The 17,712-nt window shown below is 42.7% G+C and overlaps 1 protein-coding gene and 1 pseudogene across 1 annotated transcript in view; both read left to right on the top strand.

Annotated features, from left to right (window-relative positions):
* The first annotated feature begins 218 nt into the window (after nucleotides 1-218).
* LOC149089323 (arginine kinase Lit v 2.0101 pseudogene) lies at nucleotides 219-1,322 on the top strand (annotated as a pseudogene).
* Nucleotides 1,323-3,051: 1,729 nt separating this feature from the next.
* Nucleotides 3,052-17,712, top strand: part of LOC149089322 (receptor-type tyrosine-protein phosphatase kappa-like) — a 35,637-nt gene continuing 20,976 nt past the window's right edge. The window contains exons 1-4 of the mRNA XM_089237890.1: nucleotides 3,052-4,197; nucleotides 12,251-12,338; nucleotides 15,176-15,252; nucleotides 16,292-16,328. Of these exons, the coding sequence (XP_089094016.1) occupies nucleotides 3,919-4,197; nucleotides 12,251-12,338; nucleotides 15,176-15,252; nucleotides 16,292-16,328 (481 nt within the window). The 5' untranslated portion in view covers nucleotides 3,052-3,918. The remainder of the gene's footprint in view (nucleotides 4,198-12,250; nucleotides 12,339-15,175; nucleotides 15,253-16,291; nucleotides 16,329-17,712) is intronic.

Below are 17,712 nucleotides of genomic sequence, written 5' to 3'. Positions count from 1 at the left end.
CAACACTGAACAGTCGATTAATTATTGAAGCCATTTGCTTTGAGTGGCTTTAGGAATCCGTTACAAAGACACGATAGACGTTCTGAAAAATAGAAGCTGCGGCTCGTTGCGAATGATTCGGCGCGATTATTTGTTCTGGAAACGCCATTCGAGTAGTGCTGACAGGAAAATTCGCGACGTAAAATTTCGTTAATCGTTTTGATTTCAAGAGTGAGGAGCAAGAAGTCAGATTGTTAGAAATGGCCGATAAGGACACGGTAGCCAAACTGGAAGCGGCAGCCAAGAAGCTCGAATCGGCCACGGAGTGCAAGTCTCTGCTGAAGAAACACCTGACACCCGAAGTGTTCAACAAGCTCAAGGGGAAGAAGACGTCGATGGGAGCCACGCTGATGGACGTCATCCAGTCGGGCATCGAGAACCTCGACAGCGGAGTCGGCATCTACGCTCCCGACGCCGAATCGTACACCTTGTTCGCCGACCTCTTCAACCCGGTCATCGAGGAATACCACGTCGGGTTCGGATCCAAGGACTCCCATCCTCCAAAGGACTTCGGAGACTCCAAGCAGCTGATCGATCTGGATCCGGACGGCAAATTCGTCGTCTCGACCCGCGTCCGTTGCGGCCGGAGCCTGAAGGGCTATCCTTTCAACCCTTGCCTGACGGAGGATCAATACAAGGAGATGGAGCAGAAGGTCAGCAAAGTCCTGGGCTCGCTGACTGGAGACCTGAAGGGGACCTACTACCCTCTGCAAGGCATGGACAAGGCGACCCAGCAGAAGCTCATCGACGATCACTTCCTCTTCAAAGAGGGCGACAGGTTCCTGCAGGCCGCGAATTCCAACCGCTTCTGGCCGACCGGCAGAGGGATCTTCTTCAACGACAGCAAGACCTTCCTGGTGTGGGTCAACGAAGAAGACCACCTTCGGATCATCTCGATGCAGAAGGGCGGCGACCTGAAGCAGGTCTACGAGAGGATGGTGGCTGGCGTCGACGCCATCGAGTCGGCGCTCCCTTTCGCCAGGGACGACCGTCTCGGGTACCTGACGTTCTGCCCGACGAACCTGGGCACCACAATCCGGGCCTCGGTCCACATCAAGGTGCCGAAGCTCGCCAAGGACAAGGCCAAGCTCGAGAAGGTCGCCGCGGACTACAACCTGCAGGTCAGGGGCACCAGCGGCGAACACACCGAGAGCGAGGGCGGCGTCTACGACATCTCCAACAAGCGCCGGTTGGGACTGACCGAGTTCCAAGCTGTCAAAGAGATGCAGGACGGCATCGTCGAGATGATCGGGCTCGAAAAGACCGCTGCCAAGTATGCCTGAGTGCGGACGATAGCCGTAGATCAGACCAGAACGTTCTAGAAAAGGGTCTGGATTCGTTTTTTTTCGTACATTTTTGCTCGTTTTATTTCAGGGGAATGGAGCGACCCAAAACCGAGACATTTCAAGTTGTTGATTGTGTATGAATGTCATGTTTGAACTCAATAAATAGACTGCCAAAATCTTTTTAATGAGCTTTTCACTCCCGCTGAATTTCGCTGATTTTCATTGTTTGATCAAGTCATCGGGTTCAGAAACAGTGGCGTATTTACGGGGGGGGGGGCGGGAGGGTGGGCTTACAGGCTATAGGCCAGTGCGGCAAATTCGGAAGGATGGCAAATATGAGGAATGAGTGGCAGAAAGAAAATTAAGGAGGCTGGCAACATTTATATGGCCCACCATAAATCCACCTCTGCACTGATACCGAGGGGACTAGGTCAATGAGTGATCAAACGAGTCACCTAGAGAGTTTGCAAGTATATGAATAAACAAAAGAGTGAGCAAGAACCTGACAAGTGAGCAAAATAGTAACCTAGTGATTGCACAAGCATGATAATGACCAAAAAGAGTGACGCAGGGAGCGGAGGACCAGAACAGTGAGCTGCCAAAAGAGCGACCAAGCATGTGGGTGACGAAAACAGTACGCAAGCATGTGAAGAGAGTGTTTGAGGATGGTACTGACCAAAAGAGTGATGTAGAGTTTGTGCAAGCATGTGAATGATCATATGAGTAACCTAGAGAGTGTGTGAGAGCATAGAAGTGATCAAAAGAGTGTGCAAGCATGTGTGAGTGACGACCAGCACAGTGTCAAGCATGTGTGAGTGACGACCAGCACAGTGTCAAGCATGTGTGAGTGACAAAAGAGCACGCAAGTATATGAGTATTCAAAAAAGTGACTTAGAGACACAGGTGTACTTACAGGAGGTGGAGGCCGAGCGGGTTAAAGCACGGAGCGGTGTTAATTCGAGGAATGAGTGGTCAAGGAAATAAGAGAAGTTCAGCAAAATTCGTGTAGCCCGTAGGCGACAAAACCATAAATGCGTCTCTGGAGATATTACAGTCGAATTCCGTTATAACGAACTCCAAGAGACCGGAGAAATCACTTCGTTATAACGAAATTTCGTTATAAAAGGAATTGCAGGTTTTTGAATTGTTCCTATGTAAACTTATCTGGGGAATTAGAAAGGTGCCCGTTAAAACGAGATTTTCGCCATAACGATATTCGTTAAAACGGGATTCGACTGTATTTGGAATTCTACATTTTCAGTTAAATACATACACCGATATCATAAAAAGATCTTAATTTGGGTTTCCTACAATTTCTATTATAAAATTTGATCTCGTCAGGTTTTGGACTTCGTTAGAAAATAATGGGCGTTAGCGTCTTATAGAATTTTTCGCGGCACACCCACGATCCTCCTTCATCGTACCGCAGTGTGCCGCGGCACACCACTTGAAAACACGCTGCTCTATCGGTTTAAGATGAAGATAAAGCTTCGCTTCTCTTTAGAAAAAAACCCACCATATTTTTTTAGTAGCCTGAAGAAGAGTTTATTGGAGAGAAGAGGTATTTCTATGTGCTCTCGTGAGATGAGAAATGTGAGTGATGGAGGCCCTCCTCCCCCACAAGTTATTTTTAAACTCGGAATTTTTCGGGTTGGCAAATGTATTTATACACATATAACGCGCTCTTTCCCAAGCAACAGAACATTCAAGTGCCTTTTTCTTTATTCTTTCTCTCTTGTTCACGTTATTAGGATAACATCCACGCGGTTGAAATGTCCGCGGTTCGTTGACACATTCCTTCGGTAAATCCCCATTGAAAAATTGCGTGAAGTTTTGAGATTCACCGTCGCATCCGTCGATTCCGGATCTAATCATGGATTGTCTAATAAGAGACGTAACGTAGACTTTTCATCGGTGTAGAGGTTGTGATTTCGGGTGTGTGTCTTTTTTAGTCACGTAAAAAGTCACTGAAAGTGCATTTTGGATAACACGTGTGTGTGTACAAGATCGAGTGATTCGATGAAAGTCTGACTTTTCACCAGTGTAGAGGTGATTTCGCGGATGCTTTTCTAGTCAGGTAAACAGTCACTGAAGTTAATTTCGGATAACGCGTATCATGCACGATCACGTTGTCCGAGGAAAGTCTGACTATGCAAATTTCGTCTTTTTAGTCACGTATAAAGTCACTCAAGTGATTTTTGGATAACACGCATGTGTAAAATCGCGCGCGAGTTAGTGTGAGTGATCAGATCCCGATGTCGAAGGGAATAATGGTTTTTCAATCGAGATCATAAGGACCATGTCGAATTGTTTTCGCGAAGAGTTTTCTAGAACTAAATACTGATTGATGTCAGCAAGTATAACGAGTATTCTGATCTCAGTTGTCGTATAGCCATTGATTTTCAGCATACAATGTGATTTTGGAAAAACACGAATATAGTTCCCGTATGTGTCTTTTTATACTGTTCACCATGTCGCTGCTTTGACAGTACGAAGTCTAAAATTGATACCTATATAATTATTACATTTGACCGAAAAACAACTACCAGAAAACCTGGAATATTCTAAGAAAAATCGGGACTTCAATTCGAAGATGGCCAAATTGCCAAAAAAGAACAAGCTCCGTTCGGGTGCAAGCGGTGGTAATAGTGGTGGTGGTGGGTCTGGTGCCGCTTCGTCACCACCGAAGAGTACGATGACGTCCCTAAAGAAACTCCAACTGTCCGTGTTGAATAACGACCTCCTAAGAAAGGCTTGCACCGAGAGGGCATCAGCCGTGCTCTTGCCCAAGAAGCCCATCGAGCTCGCAAAGTTCCCGGAGTACATGGAAACGGTCAGGAAGTATGATGTCATACTTAGGACAGAATTCCAGGTAAGCAACATACTGTATTAAAAACATAGGAGGACTTACGGATTTTGCTTCTTCAGTCTAATTTTCTTGACCACTCCTTCCTTAAGTTTGCCGCCGCGGACTATAGCCCGCTTAATTCCCCCCCCCCCCCCGTCGATGCGCCGCTGTTTCGAAGTTGATCAATCGCATGCTTTCACACTTTCCTGGTCACTCTTTTGGTCTCTTGCATGCTTTCCCACTCTCTTGGTCACTCTTTTAGCCACTCACTCACCTATTCCTTGCTCGATAGATCAATCTTTTATCGTTCATGTGCTTACACACTCTCTAAGTTACCCTATCACCCTATCGGTTGTTTACGTGTTTGTAACACTCTTTAGGCCACTCTTTTCGTTGTTTACACTCTCTAAGTCAATCTTTTGCTCACTGACCTGGTTCTCCCCTCTCTAGGTCACTGTTTTGGTTGCTCACCGACCCGGTCCCTCTTTTGGTCACTCACATGCTTGCACATTCTATGGGTCACCCTTGCTCACCAAACAGGGTGGATGCTATCGACCGTTCAATAATCACACAATTATTCCTTGTGAAAAACTAATATGGAAAAATGTTTTCCGTTTTTGGATCGGGCGAATATTAAGGAAGTCATAACGTTTTGAAATTTTGTGACATGTCAGTTTTCTGACAGTCAGTTACTCGCCAAACACCCAACGAAAAAAAAAAAGTATTTCCCCCATACAGCGGGTTGCCGCCAATTGAAAATGAACTGTTAATATTCGACCCCGTTAGAAGCCAAGCTCGGTTATTTTCTTGTACAATTGGCTGTTTTTCCTCTTTGTGTATAGTGATGCTGTTACATAATGAATTCGCCCCACTACATTGGCAAATTTATCACTAGACTTGTAAAGCGTTAGCCAAAAGGGATCCATTGGAAAATTTGTTATCAAAAAATCAACACTTTTTTTGCCAAAATGTGGTAAATTTTCTTTCCTTCACTGTTAAGTGAAATTTTTTGACGGAAAGGACAAGGAAAAAAGACTGATTTGCAAAGATTTAGATTTCCTGATTACTCTCAGTGTTATAGCATTACGATCAGGTTTAAAACGCCAAGTTATACGTTTGGTGCACGCTCGGTGAATTTGGCAGGATTCGAAAGCGACGTCATCAGTTTTTCCATAACTATTGGTCAAATCAGAAAACTGAAAACACTTTTCCGTATTAGTTTTTCACAAGGAATCACGTGTGTAGTTATTGGGGAGTCGATAGTATTCACCCTTTTTATATAGAGTCACCTATACAGGGTGGATTGACTCTATAGGGCATTCACCGACCTATCCGCTCCCACTCTAGAGTCTAGAGGTCTTCAACCTTTCTCTAAACGCAAGCACTGCCTGTACTCATCATCAAAAGAAGAGCACCCTGTTGCGAAACAACGGGGTGGGTGGACTGGATACATCGTGTAAGTGAAATACACTAATCACACAAGGAAACGCACGTCCTTCTTCTTCATCACTTTATTTACGGGAGACATTCCACTTAACATGTTGCCAAAGGGAGAACTACAATACTCTTCATGCTTTTGGCATAACCCGCCATTATAAAGGCTTCACATTTATATCGTAACACTCCTCCTTGCCAAAGCATGACGAAAGGAAAAATAACGTTGATGCGCTTCATCCTCCTTTCCAGCAGCTGGTTTGCTGCTGCTGCTGCTGGACTTGCGGGTCTTTGGCTCATTCTCTTCCTTCTCGTCCTCTTCGGCACCGTTATCGACGTCGGATTCATAGTTCTTCGATTTCTTACCTTGGTGACCATCACCGTGTTTCTTGGACGGCAAAACTTCATCCTCTTCTTTCTCTCCAATACCATTTCTTCGTCCTCTTTTGTCTGCCGGCCTACAGCCTTTCGCTTCAGTAACTTTGATTCGTAATCTGAATCCGAACCGGTGTCGTCATCACTGTCCTCCTCCTCGTGTTCGGAACCTTCTTGCTCGTCATCTTTAGCTTTTGTCATCGTCGCCTTGCGCTCGCGATTTTTCGGACTGGCTTTCACGTCGGCGGTACCATCCTTGTCGGAATAGTCGTCTTGGTCGCTTTCCTTGGCAGCTGCATTAGCGGGTCTCTCGCGCCTTTTCCGACTAGAGTTATCGTCGCTATCAGTCGTCTTCTTAGCCGATCTAGCTGCCCGACCACGTTTCCTGGTTATCGGTTTCTCTTCAACGACAGCGTCACTCACTTTGCCAGCTTCCTCAAGAGTCACTTGTTCTGCTTCTTCTTTTATAGCTGCTCTCCACATTTCTGCATCAGATGATTCCATCGCTTCTTCGACGGTGGCGGGATCCTCGATCCGAATATCAGCATTAAACTGCGCTTCATTGACAGCTTTGTATGACACTGGATTCCCATAAAAACTTGTACGTCTTCTTTGTCTCTTGCTTCTTCTAGCATCTGGAGGTTGATTCGCAGTGGTTGTAGGCTGTTTCGAATGTCCAACCATTTGCTCTGCATGCTTCAAGTCGGGCAATGCATCCCTTAGAGAGGCTCCAGGAGGTGTCACTTGTACCTCTTGGTCATTTAGATTGACTATTAATTTACTTCCTTTCAACTGACAATCTGTTTGGCTCCTCCTGAATGGAAAAACAGTCTCATCAAACCTCACATTCTTACTGGGGAAAAATATGTCTTCGTCTACGTTCCACAACTTGTATCCCTTGCCTCCTTCAGGGTATCCAATGAAAACGCATTCTTGTGAGCGCTTTCCTAACTTTCCCTTTACTTGCGTTTTATTCATGTGCGCATACGCTTTGCAACCAAAAATTTTAAGATGACTAGTTTTGACAGGTCTTTTGGTCCAAAGTTCTTCGGGTATATCTCCCTGGATAGCTTCAGATGGGCATTTATTCCGCAAATAACTGGCGGTAACGACGGCATCTGCCCACAAGTTGTCTGGAACCTTCGAGTCTAGAAGAAGACATCTGGTCATGTCGAACAGGGTGTGATTCATTTTCTCGGCTACCCCATTCTGCTCTGGAGTTCTAGGGACCGTGAGCTGCCTCGATATTCCATTTTTGTTCAAAAAATCGTCAAATTCACGACTGATATATTCCCCTCCATTGTCGCTTCGTAGAGTAGCGATTTTAACTCCATGGAAATTTTCAACAGTCCTTTTGAACTCAATAAATTTCTCGAGGACTTGACATTTGGATTTCATAGGCTTCACTACTGCATACCTTGAGTAGTCGTCAACAAAAGTGGCAATATACCTTGACCCTCCTTTAGATGTAGGCAAGATAGGTCCTGTGACATCACTATGAATGAGCTGAAGTGGCCTCGATGCACGTTTGGTCTCTCCTTTAGGGAAAGGAATTTTTCTCATCTTTCCAAGGACACAAATAGAGCAAATATTTCCATCTTCTATTGCTTCTGCACAACTGTTTACAGTGTCATCCTGCTTCATGAGCTTCTTCACTGCATTCAAATGAAAATGTCCTAAGCGTCGGTGGATAAGATCCTCATGCCTTGAGATATGCGCTTTATAAGTCCTCGCTTCTTCAACCTTATAAAGTCTCCCACTTCTATATGCAGTAAGGATTACTCTATTTCTTTCATTAGGGACCTTGACGATGGCCTTGCCTCCTTGAAATGAAACAGTCATTCCCATCTCCTCGATTCTTCCCACTGAAAGGAGGTTACCGTCGAGCTCTGGTACGTACAGAACGTCGGCTAGATAGAATGTTTCTTTACCACAGGATTTAACAGGCTTCAAAACAACGTCACCTTTTCCAACCACTTCCATTTTTTCGGAATTAGCTATTTCCACTTCGGACTTCACAGTTGTCAAGTTGAGAAACTTATATTTTTGTGAACACATGTGCTCCGTTGCACCACTGTCTAGATACCAATCACAGCTAGGCTTCTTGTTACCAGCGTTGGCAGTCAGTGTCCGATTCGCGTTCTGCGAAACCTTATCGGCCCGATGGGACGTGTTCTTCGACGGGCAGTTTCTGGCTATGTGTCCCCAAACACCACAGGAAAAACACCGAATTCTTCTCTCATTATGTCTGGAGTATCTCCCTGATTGTACGCGAGTTTTTCCTATATCATCAGTTTTAAGAGCTCTATCGCCCACAGCTACGCGATTCGTTTGCGTATGGTCACGCAGTAACTTCTTCTCTTCCACAATCAGACGCGATTTTACCATTTTTGTGGACAGTTCGTTCTCATCACGCTCCAAGTTCAGTATCAGACCTTCGTACTCTTTGGGTAGACCCATTAACATCACAAGAGCGACTTCCCTGTCGGTGAAACCATATCCACAGGACGCTACCTTTCGATGTAAGTCCATCAATCTTCCCAAGTATGCACTTACGCATTCGTCAGGCCTCATCGACACATTAAAAAAGTCTCTAAGAAGCTGCAGTGCGTGTAATAATCCGAACTTCGTGTGAATGTCCCTCAAGGATGCCCAAGCGTCCCTCGCTCTCGCACAGTCCGCGATATCGTCTAAAAAGTCATCTTCGACCACTAAAAACAGAAACGTGAGGGCCCTTTCATTGGTTTTCCTCTCGTCCTCCCTCAGTTCTGGTCCGTATCCGGGTTCTATGGCATCCCAGCAGTCTTTCTGCACCAGTGCGGCGCGCGTTCGTATACTCCACGCGTTGTAATTGTCCCTATTGAGCTTTGGAATCTTCAATTCCTCCATCTCTGTTAGGCTTAGTTCCGCGCGTGTAGAATTTTTTTTCGATCCTTTGTGAAATTAGATTTAACTTATCTACTTCCCACTTACCGATGAAACGTCTATCCAGGAGCCATCGTGCTGATAACGTGTTGCGAAACAACGGGGTGGGTGGACTGGATACATCGTGTAAGTGAAATACTCTAATCACACAAGGAAACGCACGTCCTTCTTCTTCATCACTTTATTTACGGGAGACATTCCACTTAACATGTTGCCAAAGGGAGAACTACAATACTCTTCATGCTTTTGGCATAACCCGCCATTATAAAGGCTTCACATTTATATCGTAACACACCCTTACAGCAAGTTTGACATACGAATGCATGGAATCAGGATGATTTCAATCCTTGAATGAAATGTGTACAAGGTGTTTAATTGGAATTGTTGATTAAGTGCTCACGAGTACGAAATCGGACACAAGCATCGAGCAGTCTGAGTGGTTCAGGGAGCACCGTGGTGCTCGCGAGCAACGGGTTGAAGATGCCTGCTCTAGACAGAGGCGGATCTACGGTTTTGTCACCTGGGGACTTTCCCCATGTTTTCACCTTTCTTGACCATTCATTCTGCTAATTCTCCGCCCTACCCCCCTCGTCAACTAACACTTGACTGGTTGCCTTTATTTGGTAGACACTACAGAGGTGTGGGAACACATTTCAACCAGCTCCCCCCTTCACCCAAATTTATCCGTTCTTAAATCCCTCTTTAATTTCCTATATGGAAGGCAGATGGCACCACTTTTTGAACACGAAACACATAACTCTGACCTCATAAAAACGTTTGCACCAAATATATACAGGGTGTCCCGTAAGTCCAAATTCGGCCTTTATCTTATCAACCGTTCGTCGTAGAGGTGTGGTGGTTTCAATTTGGAAAAATGCTCAAAATATATTCAAAAATCACTCTGTATCAGTTTCGAGAGTGACAATACAGTGTGTCATACAACAACAAAAGAAAAATCCAATTTTTTATGCGGTTTTCCGCTTTCTAATTTCCTGTTAGAAATTTGTTGTACTGTCTTCGTGAGGCCACCCAAAACAATTTCTTGTTCTTAAGAAGACATACGAATATTCGCTGAGATATTTGAGAAAAGTCCGCATAAACTGACTGACAACGCTCCTTCCCCTGATTTTTCCCAACGTGTCCTTTCTCCAACTTTTCTCTGTTTTTTCAAGTCAATTACCTCAGCGAATATTACACCTAGAAACGTGTATTTTTTTTTCGTTGACCTCGTGAGAAGGAGGGCAGCAATTTTCTAATTGGAAGTTAAAGGAAAGGATGCCCGCATAAAAAGTTACTTTTTTTATGACACACTGTATTTTCACTCTCGAAACTGGTACCAAGTGATTCCTGAACACATTTTGAGCCTTTCTTAAATTACGGTGTTTCCTCTACGACGAACGGTTGATGAGATAGAGACCGAAATAAGACTTATAGGCAGGGACGGGCTTGAGTACTTTGCGGCCCAGTGAACAGGGGTTTCTCAATACCCCGATGTCCTGGTGGCAGATTCCCATGGGCTACCGAGAATCTATCGAGAAACTATCAAACTACTATTTCATATTCATAAAAAAAAAGCCATTCGGCAATAAATATGGACAATAGTGTCCGTTGCCTAGCGAAAAAAATTGCAAGTGTGCCCCCCCCCCCCCCCCCCAGACACGTATTCGTTGGGAGCTGTCAAAGCTAGAAAACCGATTATCTACCCCAGAGTTTCAACTAGATGTACTTTCAACTGGGTAAGCCCGCAATGTGCCTCTGTCATGTAATTTTGAATAAGTGGTTAAAAGAAGAATTTAACGCCCCCTATATATGGTCCAGCATCAATGCCTTCTCGGGGCAGACGTTTTCTTTGGGGGGGGGGGGGAGAGCTTGAACGGTTAAACGGTTACTGTGATGCAAACTGAGTGTACATTTCCAGTGGGGACAATTCAATTCGGGACCCCGGTTGGCCTAGCCTAGTTACGGGGCTATCCAGCTCCCAGGATACCAAATCCACCTGCATCACCCTTCGTGCTTCGTGACTTGTGTGTGTGTGTGTGGGGGGGGGGGGTCTGTCAAAAAGGTTCGCTGTCAAGATCTACGCCAAAATGGTTCAATGTCTGAATGTTAGAGATTCTTCATCTTTGACTGAATTTTAAGCTATTGCTTGGTTAAGAAATCAAAACGTAATCACGAAATAATTTTATCCACTTCTTCGGCCCCAAAAATTTAGCTGCCCGGTGTGGTCGCACCCTTCTCACCTTCCCAAGTCCAGCCCTGCTTACACGACACCCTGTGTATATATATAGCCTACACATACACAATGCTATCCGGCATGTGCTAATAAGTTAAAAGTTATCCAGAGGAATATTTCCGTGATTACTGTGCATTTAGTTGTAGTCTTTGTACAGCAAGTGAAGTGTTGGTTAGTCAACTCCGTAAGTTACGGGTCTTCAACCTTTTAGACATTGCGGGCCAAATTGAACTTTCAACGAAGCCCGCGGGCCTCCAAGTCATACCATGGTACTCTCGGTTATTGAACGGGGTTCGCCTAATTATTGAACGCTTTTATTCACTCCGAATTTATCTTTTTTTTTTCATTAAGAGTGAATTATATATTATTTATTTTCATAACACTTCTCCTTTCATTAATTAATTCTCTCGAGCCAATTCTTTATTTCATTAAATCTGAAACTTGTCCCGATAATTCTGAAATTATTTTTTCATTATCATCAACTGTGAAATTATTTCTTTCAAAAATTCTTAATTCCTTTCATGAATTATTGCCTTTAAACAATATTTGGCAATTCTCAAATTATTCTCAATATTTCTATCGGTAATTCTGCAACAATTTTTTTTATTAATTACAGCTTTTCACTGTTATGAAATTATTATTTTTTAAATAATTCTAAAATTATTTCTTTCATTAAGATGTTTCTTAGCGTTTCTGTATACCTTCATGTATACCTTTTGGAAGCCGAATTCGGCCTATCAAAATACATGTAGCCTATATGAAATCATAGGCCTCAAAACCCGTTTTAGCTCAGGGTCCCGCGACGGCCCTTTTAACGTAATAAATGCATTACTATTGAATCTGGAAAGTATCTAACAGCTATAAATAGAACAGATTTCACAGTGGGAAGAGCTCTTTTAATAATTTTTTTTTTTTTTTTTTGGAATTTAATCGTTTTTCTATATAAAGTAGGTATTTTCTAAAAATCTGTCTTCGGGCAACACAAAAAGCTCGGAAGGCCACATTTTGCCCGCAGGCCATGGGTTGAAGACCCCCCTGCCTTAATTGATACGCTGTTTGGCTATTTTTGACGCACGTTTCTCGAATGATCTTTTGTCTTTTTCCAAATAGTTTTCAACGAAGGCCGAGTCTCACAGTGTGCGACACGCATCCAAATCTGCCAACAAGACGAAGAACAGTTACGAAAAGCTCGTTCCTTGTAAGCCGATTCTTCTTTTAACCGATTCGTTCTTTGCAACGTCGTAACTCATCATTATCATTACGTCACCTTGATATGATCTCTAACGACACCATGGGTTGAAAATTTTGATGACATGACCAGATTCACCCAACCTCACATCTTTTGCAAGGTATCTAAGCGGAGGATGGGCGAATCTGAGTTCCTTTATTTTGATCGGGCAAAAGCAGCAACAAAAAAAAGCTGTAATATTATCAAAAGGGGAAAATATGAAACAAATCAAAAGATATCACCTACCTATTGTATGCCCATACTGAGTTGGCCTCTGACCTTGACGCGCGAAGGGAGGGTTCATTTTCCAAGGAGGGGAAACGGTGGGAAAAAGGAAAAAAAAAAAAACTCCCGCTAAAATAGCGTAAAAGACGCCGACGGAAAATAACAACCTGCTTCTTTTCCCTGCGACCTTTCAACCGAAAGAAGATAAATGGAATCGCCCATCGTGACGTTTCATGACGTAGCCAGAAGCCAACTCAGCGCGGGTGCACAATACCTACCTAATTTGACTTTTCCCCGTCGCTGCCTAGCCCGAGGTGGCTGCCTGGCGACTTACAAACGTCCCTTGCTGGCTATGAATAGGGGGTAAAGACAAGATTGTGAGTGTTTGTGTTAATGGGGAGCGCTTATTAAGATGCTTGTGCTTCAAAAAATATCATAATCATGAATTGATAAATTGAGTCATAAGCGTCCCTTCAGCGTCTGCTAAGTAAAATCGTCCAATCAGAAGTACAAGATCACAATTTGGCATTTGTATCGCGATCTGGATCGTCTGATTCTGGTCGTCATTGGTATTACAGTTAAATCGCTTCTCATTGATGTTCTTCTTCTTGTTCTGGTACGTGGAGGGGCAAATGTTGCGAGTTTTTTACGCTGCCTGTACTTTTTCTCAGGTGTGGCGGTGGATAGTCAAGATATGTGAAGTTAGGTTGAGAGGACTGATGACGTAACAAAATGAAATCGGGGTATACCTAAACAAACAACAGGGGAAGAAACTCCTTGATGATGAAATATAACAAACACCCTCGGGCGGGACCGAAAAGTTTGTCCGCTAATGGGAGTGTCCGTTAACCCTTTCTTCGGTTTTTTAAATTTCACTGATCCATGGCGCAGTGGAAATGATCAAACCCTGGGTAAAATGCCACGACTTTTTTCAAGAGGAAGATTTCCTTACGATTTTGTACAGGTGATAGTGCTTTCCCTCCAAAGTCAGAGAATAACTAACCGAGGAAGGTAAATATTCTAGCTTTTTCTATTATTTACACTGCACGCGTATTCATATATATACTCCCCAAAGGAATGGGGGGATTTCAAACACCGTCTCTCTCTTTCTCTGTTATCAATATGTGAATAAAAAGCTGACTCTGCCCACTGGCAGTTGATCTGACAGGTTCGGGAGGACGATTGAAAACATGTTCTTAGGTGAAGCGAAGTTACAACGGAGTCTGGACTCGTCAGACACCGTTGATATATACGCCAGACACCTTGATATCGCCAAAATAGAAGGATTTCAAGAAAAGGCCAGATATATCTCATAAATGCCGGAATACAAAGTATGAAGTTAGGCGATGAGATCAAAGAACTTAATCAGCACTGATCTTCGGTCTGAATTCAGATCTTCCAAGCTGAAGATCTGAGAATGAAATGAACGGCCACAGCCAGCTTTCTCATATCGAAGATAAATGCGTAATGTCACGGTAACGTAGTGTGCATTTAACATGATCCACATTGTGCACGCGCACGTTGGAGAAACGCTATATTAATTCTTGAAAAATGGGTGGTGTAGTTTTCGTGATCCAATGAAAACACATGTAAGAGCCGGAAGCAGGAAAATTCAAAAATGAACTGTTAATCGTACATTCTGCATTTTATAGGACTTCCAGTGATTAGTTTCCGTTCAGTGCCTTCTACTGACAAAAATGTGAACTATTTTTTCCCCCGTAATATAAAAGAAAAACCCTCCTTCTCCAGAACAACTTTTTCGCAAATTGCATTGAAATATATCAATTCCTACCGTTTTTGAACTATTTACGAATTTATGGGACAACCTATACAACCGAGTTTGACTGCATAGAGCACTACGACAAACTCGGCAAAAAAAAAAGTTTTCATCATCATTCTTTCATTTTCTTAAAACATACAGGGTGATTAAGTTACCGTATACTCCGAGTGGTTGTTGTCAAAAACTGCTTATCCGAATACAGCCAAATTTTTAGGGTAAAAATGATATCTTAATGAGAGACCACGGGAGGGAGATTTATGAAATCAAAAATTAGTTAAATTTGCGACTACTAGGTGAAAAAGTGGCGCTTTTTATTGCATGTCACATTTTTCCACGGTTCATATAGCCAGCCTATATACCAAGTTTCAATGGAATACGTCTACCAGAACCTAGGCGCTATACAGGCCTGAGTATTGTAGTTTCAGTATTTACCGACACTACCAATGTGGTCTACATTGGTCTGTCTTCCACTACACCCGTTCCGGAAAACGTATTCCACTGAAACTTGGTATATTGGTATACGCTATATGATCCATGGGATAAAAGAAAATTCAATTAAAAAAAACAACACTTTTTCACCTGGTGTTCGAAAATTGAACTTTTTTTTATTTATTTCATAAATCGCTCTCCATGGTCTCATTAAGATATCCTAATTATTTTGGCTGTATTCGGGTAAGCAATTTTTGAGAAAAACTACTCAGATTACGGGAACTTTAATTATAATCACCCTGTATATATATATTTATTTATTTAATGAATGAGCATGATACCGGAACGATGTAAATTTACTTTATCGATTCAGTTGATTACAACAGAGTGGTGTTGGAACCGTTATCAGGAGTCCCGGACTCGGATTACATCAATGCATCGTACGTAGACGTGAGTATAACATATTTTATTAGTTCTAGTTCCGCGTCCCATCACTACGCAGGGCGATTCAGAACTCACGGGCAAGTCTTTGAGGAGTGATAGGATACATGTGAACGAGTTATTTTCGTCACACAGCTGACTGGTCCCAATAGACTGGTAGCAGGTGCTCTTTAATCTATTTAAAACCGCGGACCAATGAAAGCAGTCGAACAATGTCTTGGAAAAACGAAAAAGAAATAAATGAGAGAAATATGATAATTTCACAAAAGAATAATTTGTGCATCGACTGAAAATAATTAAATGGTAAGAATGATTTGCGGACGTACAAAAAATAAATAAATACAGTGGAATCTGGACAATCCGGCCTAATGTGGCGCGGAAAGGTGGGCCGGATACATAGGCCGGAGTTCTATAAATGCTCACTTCTTACCTCCACCATCAAAAAAATACCATTTAAATACCAAAAACCGCTCCTATTCATATTTTGTGACCAAGATCAGTAATTTATACATAAATGTATATATACATAATGTAAATGTTTGTTATGTAGTGTAGTTCGTTTTAAAAATTTATTGCATGGACTTAAGAAAGTCCAAGAATATAAATATTGTTACGAAAATTATGCAAATTTATTATGTCATTTTTCGCCTGTAAATAATTATCTTACGTAAAAATGAAAATTGACGCATTCCTCCGTAAATATCGCCAAATTGGCAACAAACTCAGCAAAGTCTGGTGACATCTCCAGTGATTTGGCGACGTCATGACGCCAAGAGACCAGGCTGGATAGTCGATATTCTCAAATTGAATGGGAGAAATAAATTTGCTTAGTGGCTCATTAGTTTCATGTTTAGTGTCATATTGAAGCTTGTGTAGATAATGTTCTAATTTATTCGACACGAATAACGTCCTACGAAAGCTACTGTATATGTTTCTGTTTCTAATTATTAGAATATTTTTTGTTCGTTATCATTCCATTTTTTAGTGAGATGACTTAACTGATACGATGTGGTTGTTTTTTTTTGTTTTTTTTTGGCGTCCTTTTCAGAGTATTTTGAAGCCAAATGCTTACATCGCCGCACAAGGTTCGTATGTACGTTTATCTTGCTCCTATTGTATAAACACCGTATAGAACCGAAGCCTCCTAGATAGATCCTACATAGTGACAGACTCGCATCGCGCTGGTTCGAGCCCCACCGTCGCCACAGTGGTGGTCGGCTGACGTTGGTTTTCTGTGGTTCCCAACTTCGAGGTGCAAATGCGAACCGATCTCTGGGTTAAAAAGTCTTGCCACAGAGAGCAACAGGCCTTCAAACAGTACAAGTATTCAGTCATTACACTCCACTTACTTCACTTCTGAAATATAGATGGCAGCACTGAAAAATCAGACACAACACTAGATACGCACTCAGACTGTTAGGTACACGCACTTACACCTCCGGCACAACTCACTATGTAGTAAATTGGCGATAGACCTGAATTGTGTTCTCGGTTTGAGAAAATAGAATAGGAAAAACCTAGCCCCTAGTAGTATTCAAAGAGGCTTTGGTTGAACTCTCACCAAACACTGGTTGAACTCTCACCAAACACTGGTTGAACTCTCACCAAACACTGGTTGAACTCTCACCAAACACTGGTTGAACTCTCACCAAACACTGGTTGAACCATCGCCAAAATGAGATGGCAAGACAAACAAATTTTGCAATAGGATCTATGGTCGTAAATGTTTTTTTCCCTCCGCGCATATTGACATGCAATTTAGTCACTAGCACCAAAAAAAGGGAGGGAAAATAATCTTAAAGTGGTCCTGTGACCCTGGGAGTAAAGAGGAAAAAATATTTTTCCCATCACATACATGCACCCTGTAACACTGATGGGGGGGGGGGGGAACAACTTTTTTTTCCCCCTCCGTAATTGCCTGTCACTGAAATGAAGAAATTTATCCCTGTCGTTCCTACGTAAACAAGGTTGCCATATTTTGGCGCATTCTGAAGAGGAATAATGCTTGTATTTCTCAAAGAAATGGGTTGCGACCCTGGGCTCAAATTGGAAAATTGTTCGTCTCGACACGTACTATAACCCCCTCTAATTTTAGCGTCCAACAATAGCAAATTCCTGAGACCATTAGTAGGAATCTTTGAAATTGGAAGTTACCTCTTAGGGGTCGTTCAAGTATTGCGTAAGCAGATTTTTAGCCATTTTTTGACCCTTCTCCCCTTGTCAGTAAATTCCCTCCCACGTCCTAACGCATATTGGGATCACAGACGTACGCGGGAGGGGGCTCAATTTCTGTTAATTTCAATGTTATTTGAAGGCTATATGAACGCAAAATTTATCTTTAATAAATTCATTTCGACCCACCCTCTAAGTCATATAATAATAAATCCTTGGCCCACGGGCCAAATGTAGCCCTCCACCTCAAACCTAATTTTATAAAAATGAAAACTGAGCAGCGCATTTACAGATCAC

The sequence above is a fragment of the Pholcus phalangioides genome, unplaced genomic scaffold (genome assembly GCF_987345545.1).
Source record: "Pholcus phalangioides strain wild (caught in Gottingen) unplaced genomic scaffold, Ppha-v1.0 ptg000002l_1, whole genome shotgun sequence".
Lineage (NCBI taxonomy): Eukaryota > Metazoa > Arthropoda > Arachnida > Araneae > Pholcidae > Pholcus > Pholcus phalangioides.
Note: the sequence above shows the minus strand (reverse complement) of the source record. Positions and strands in the feature narration are given on the sequence as shown.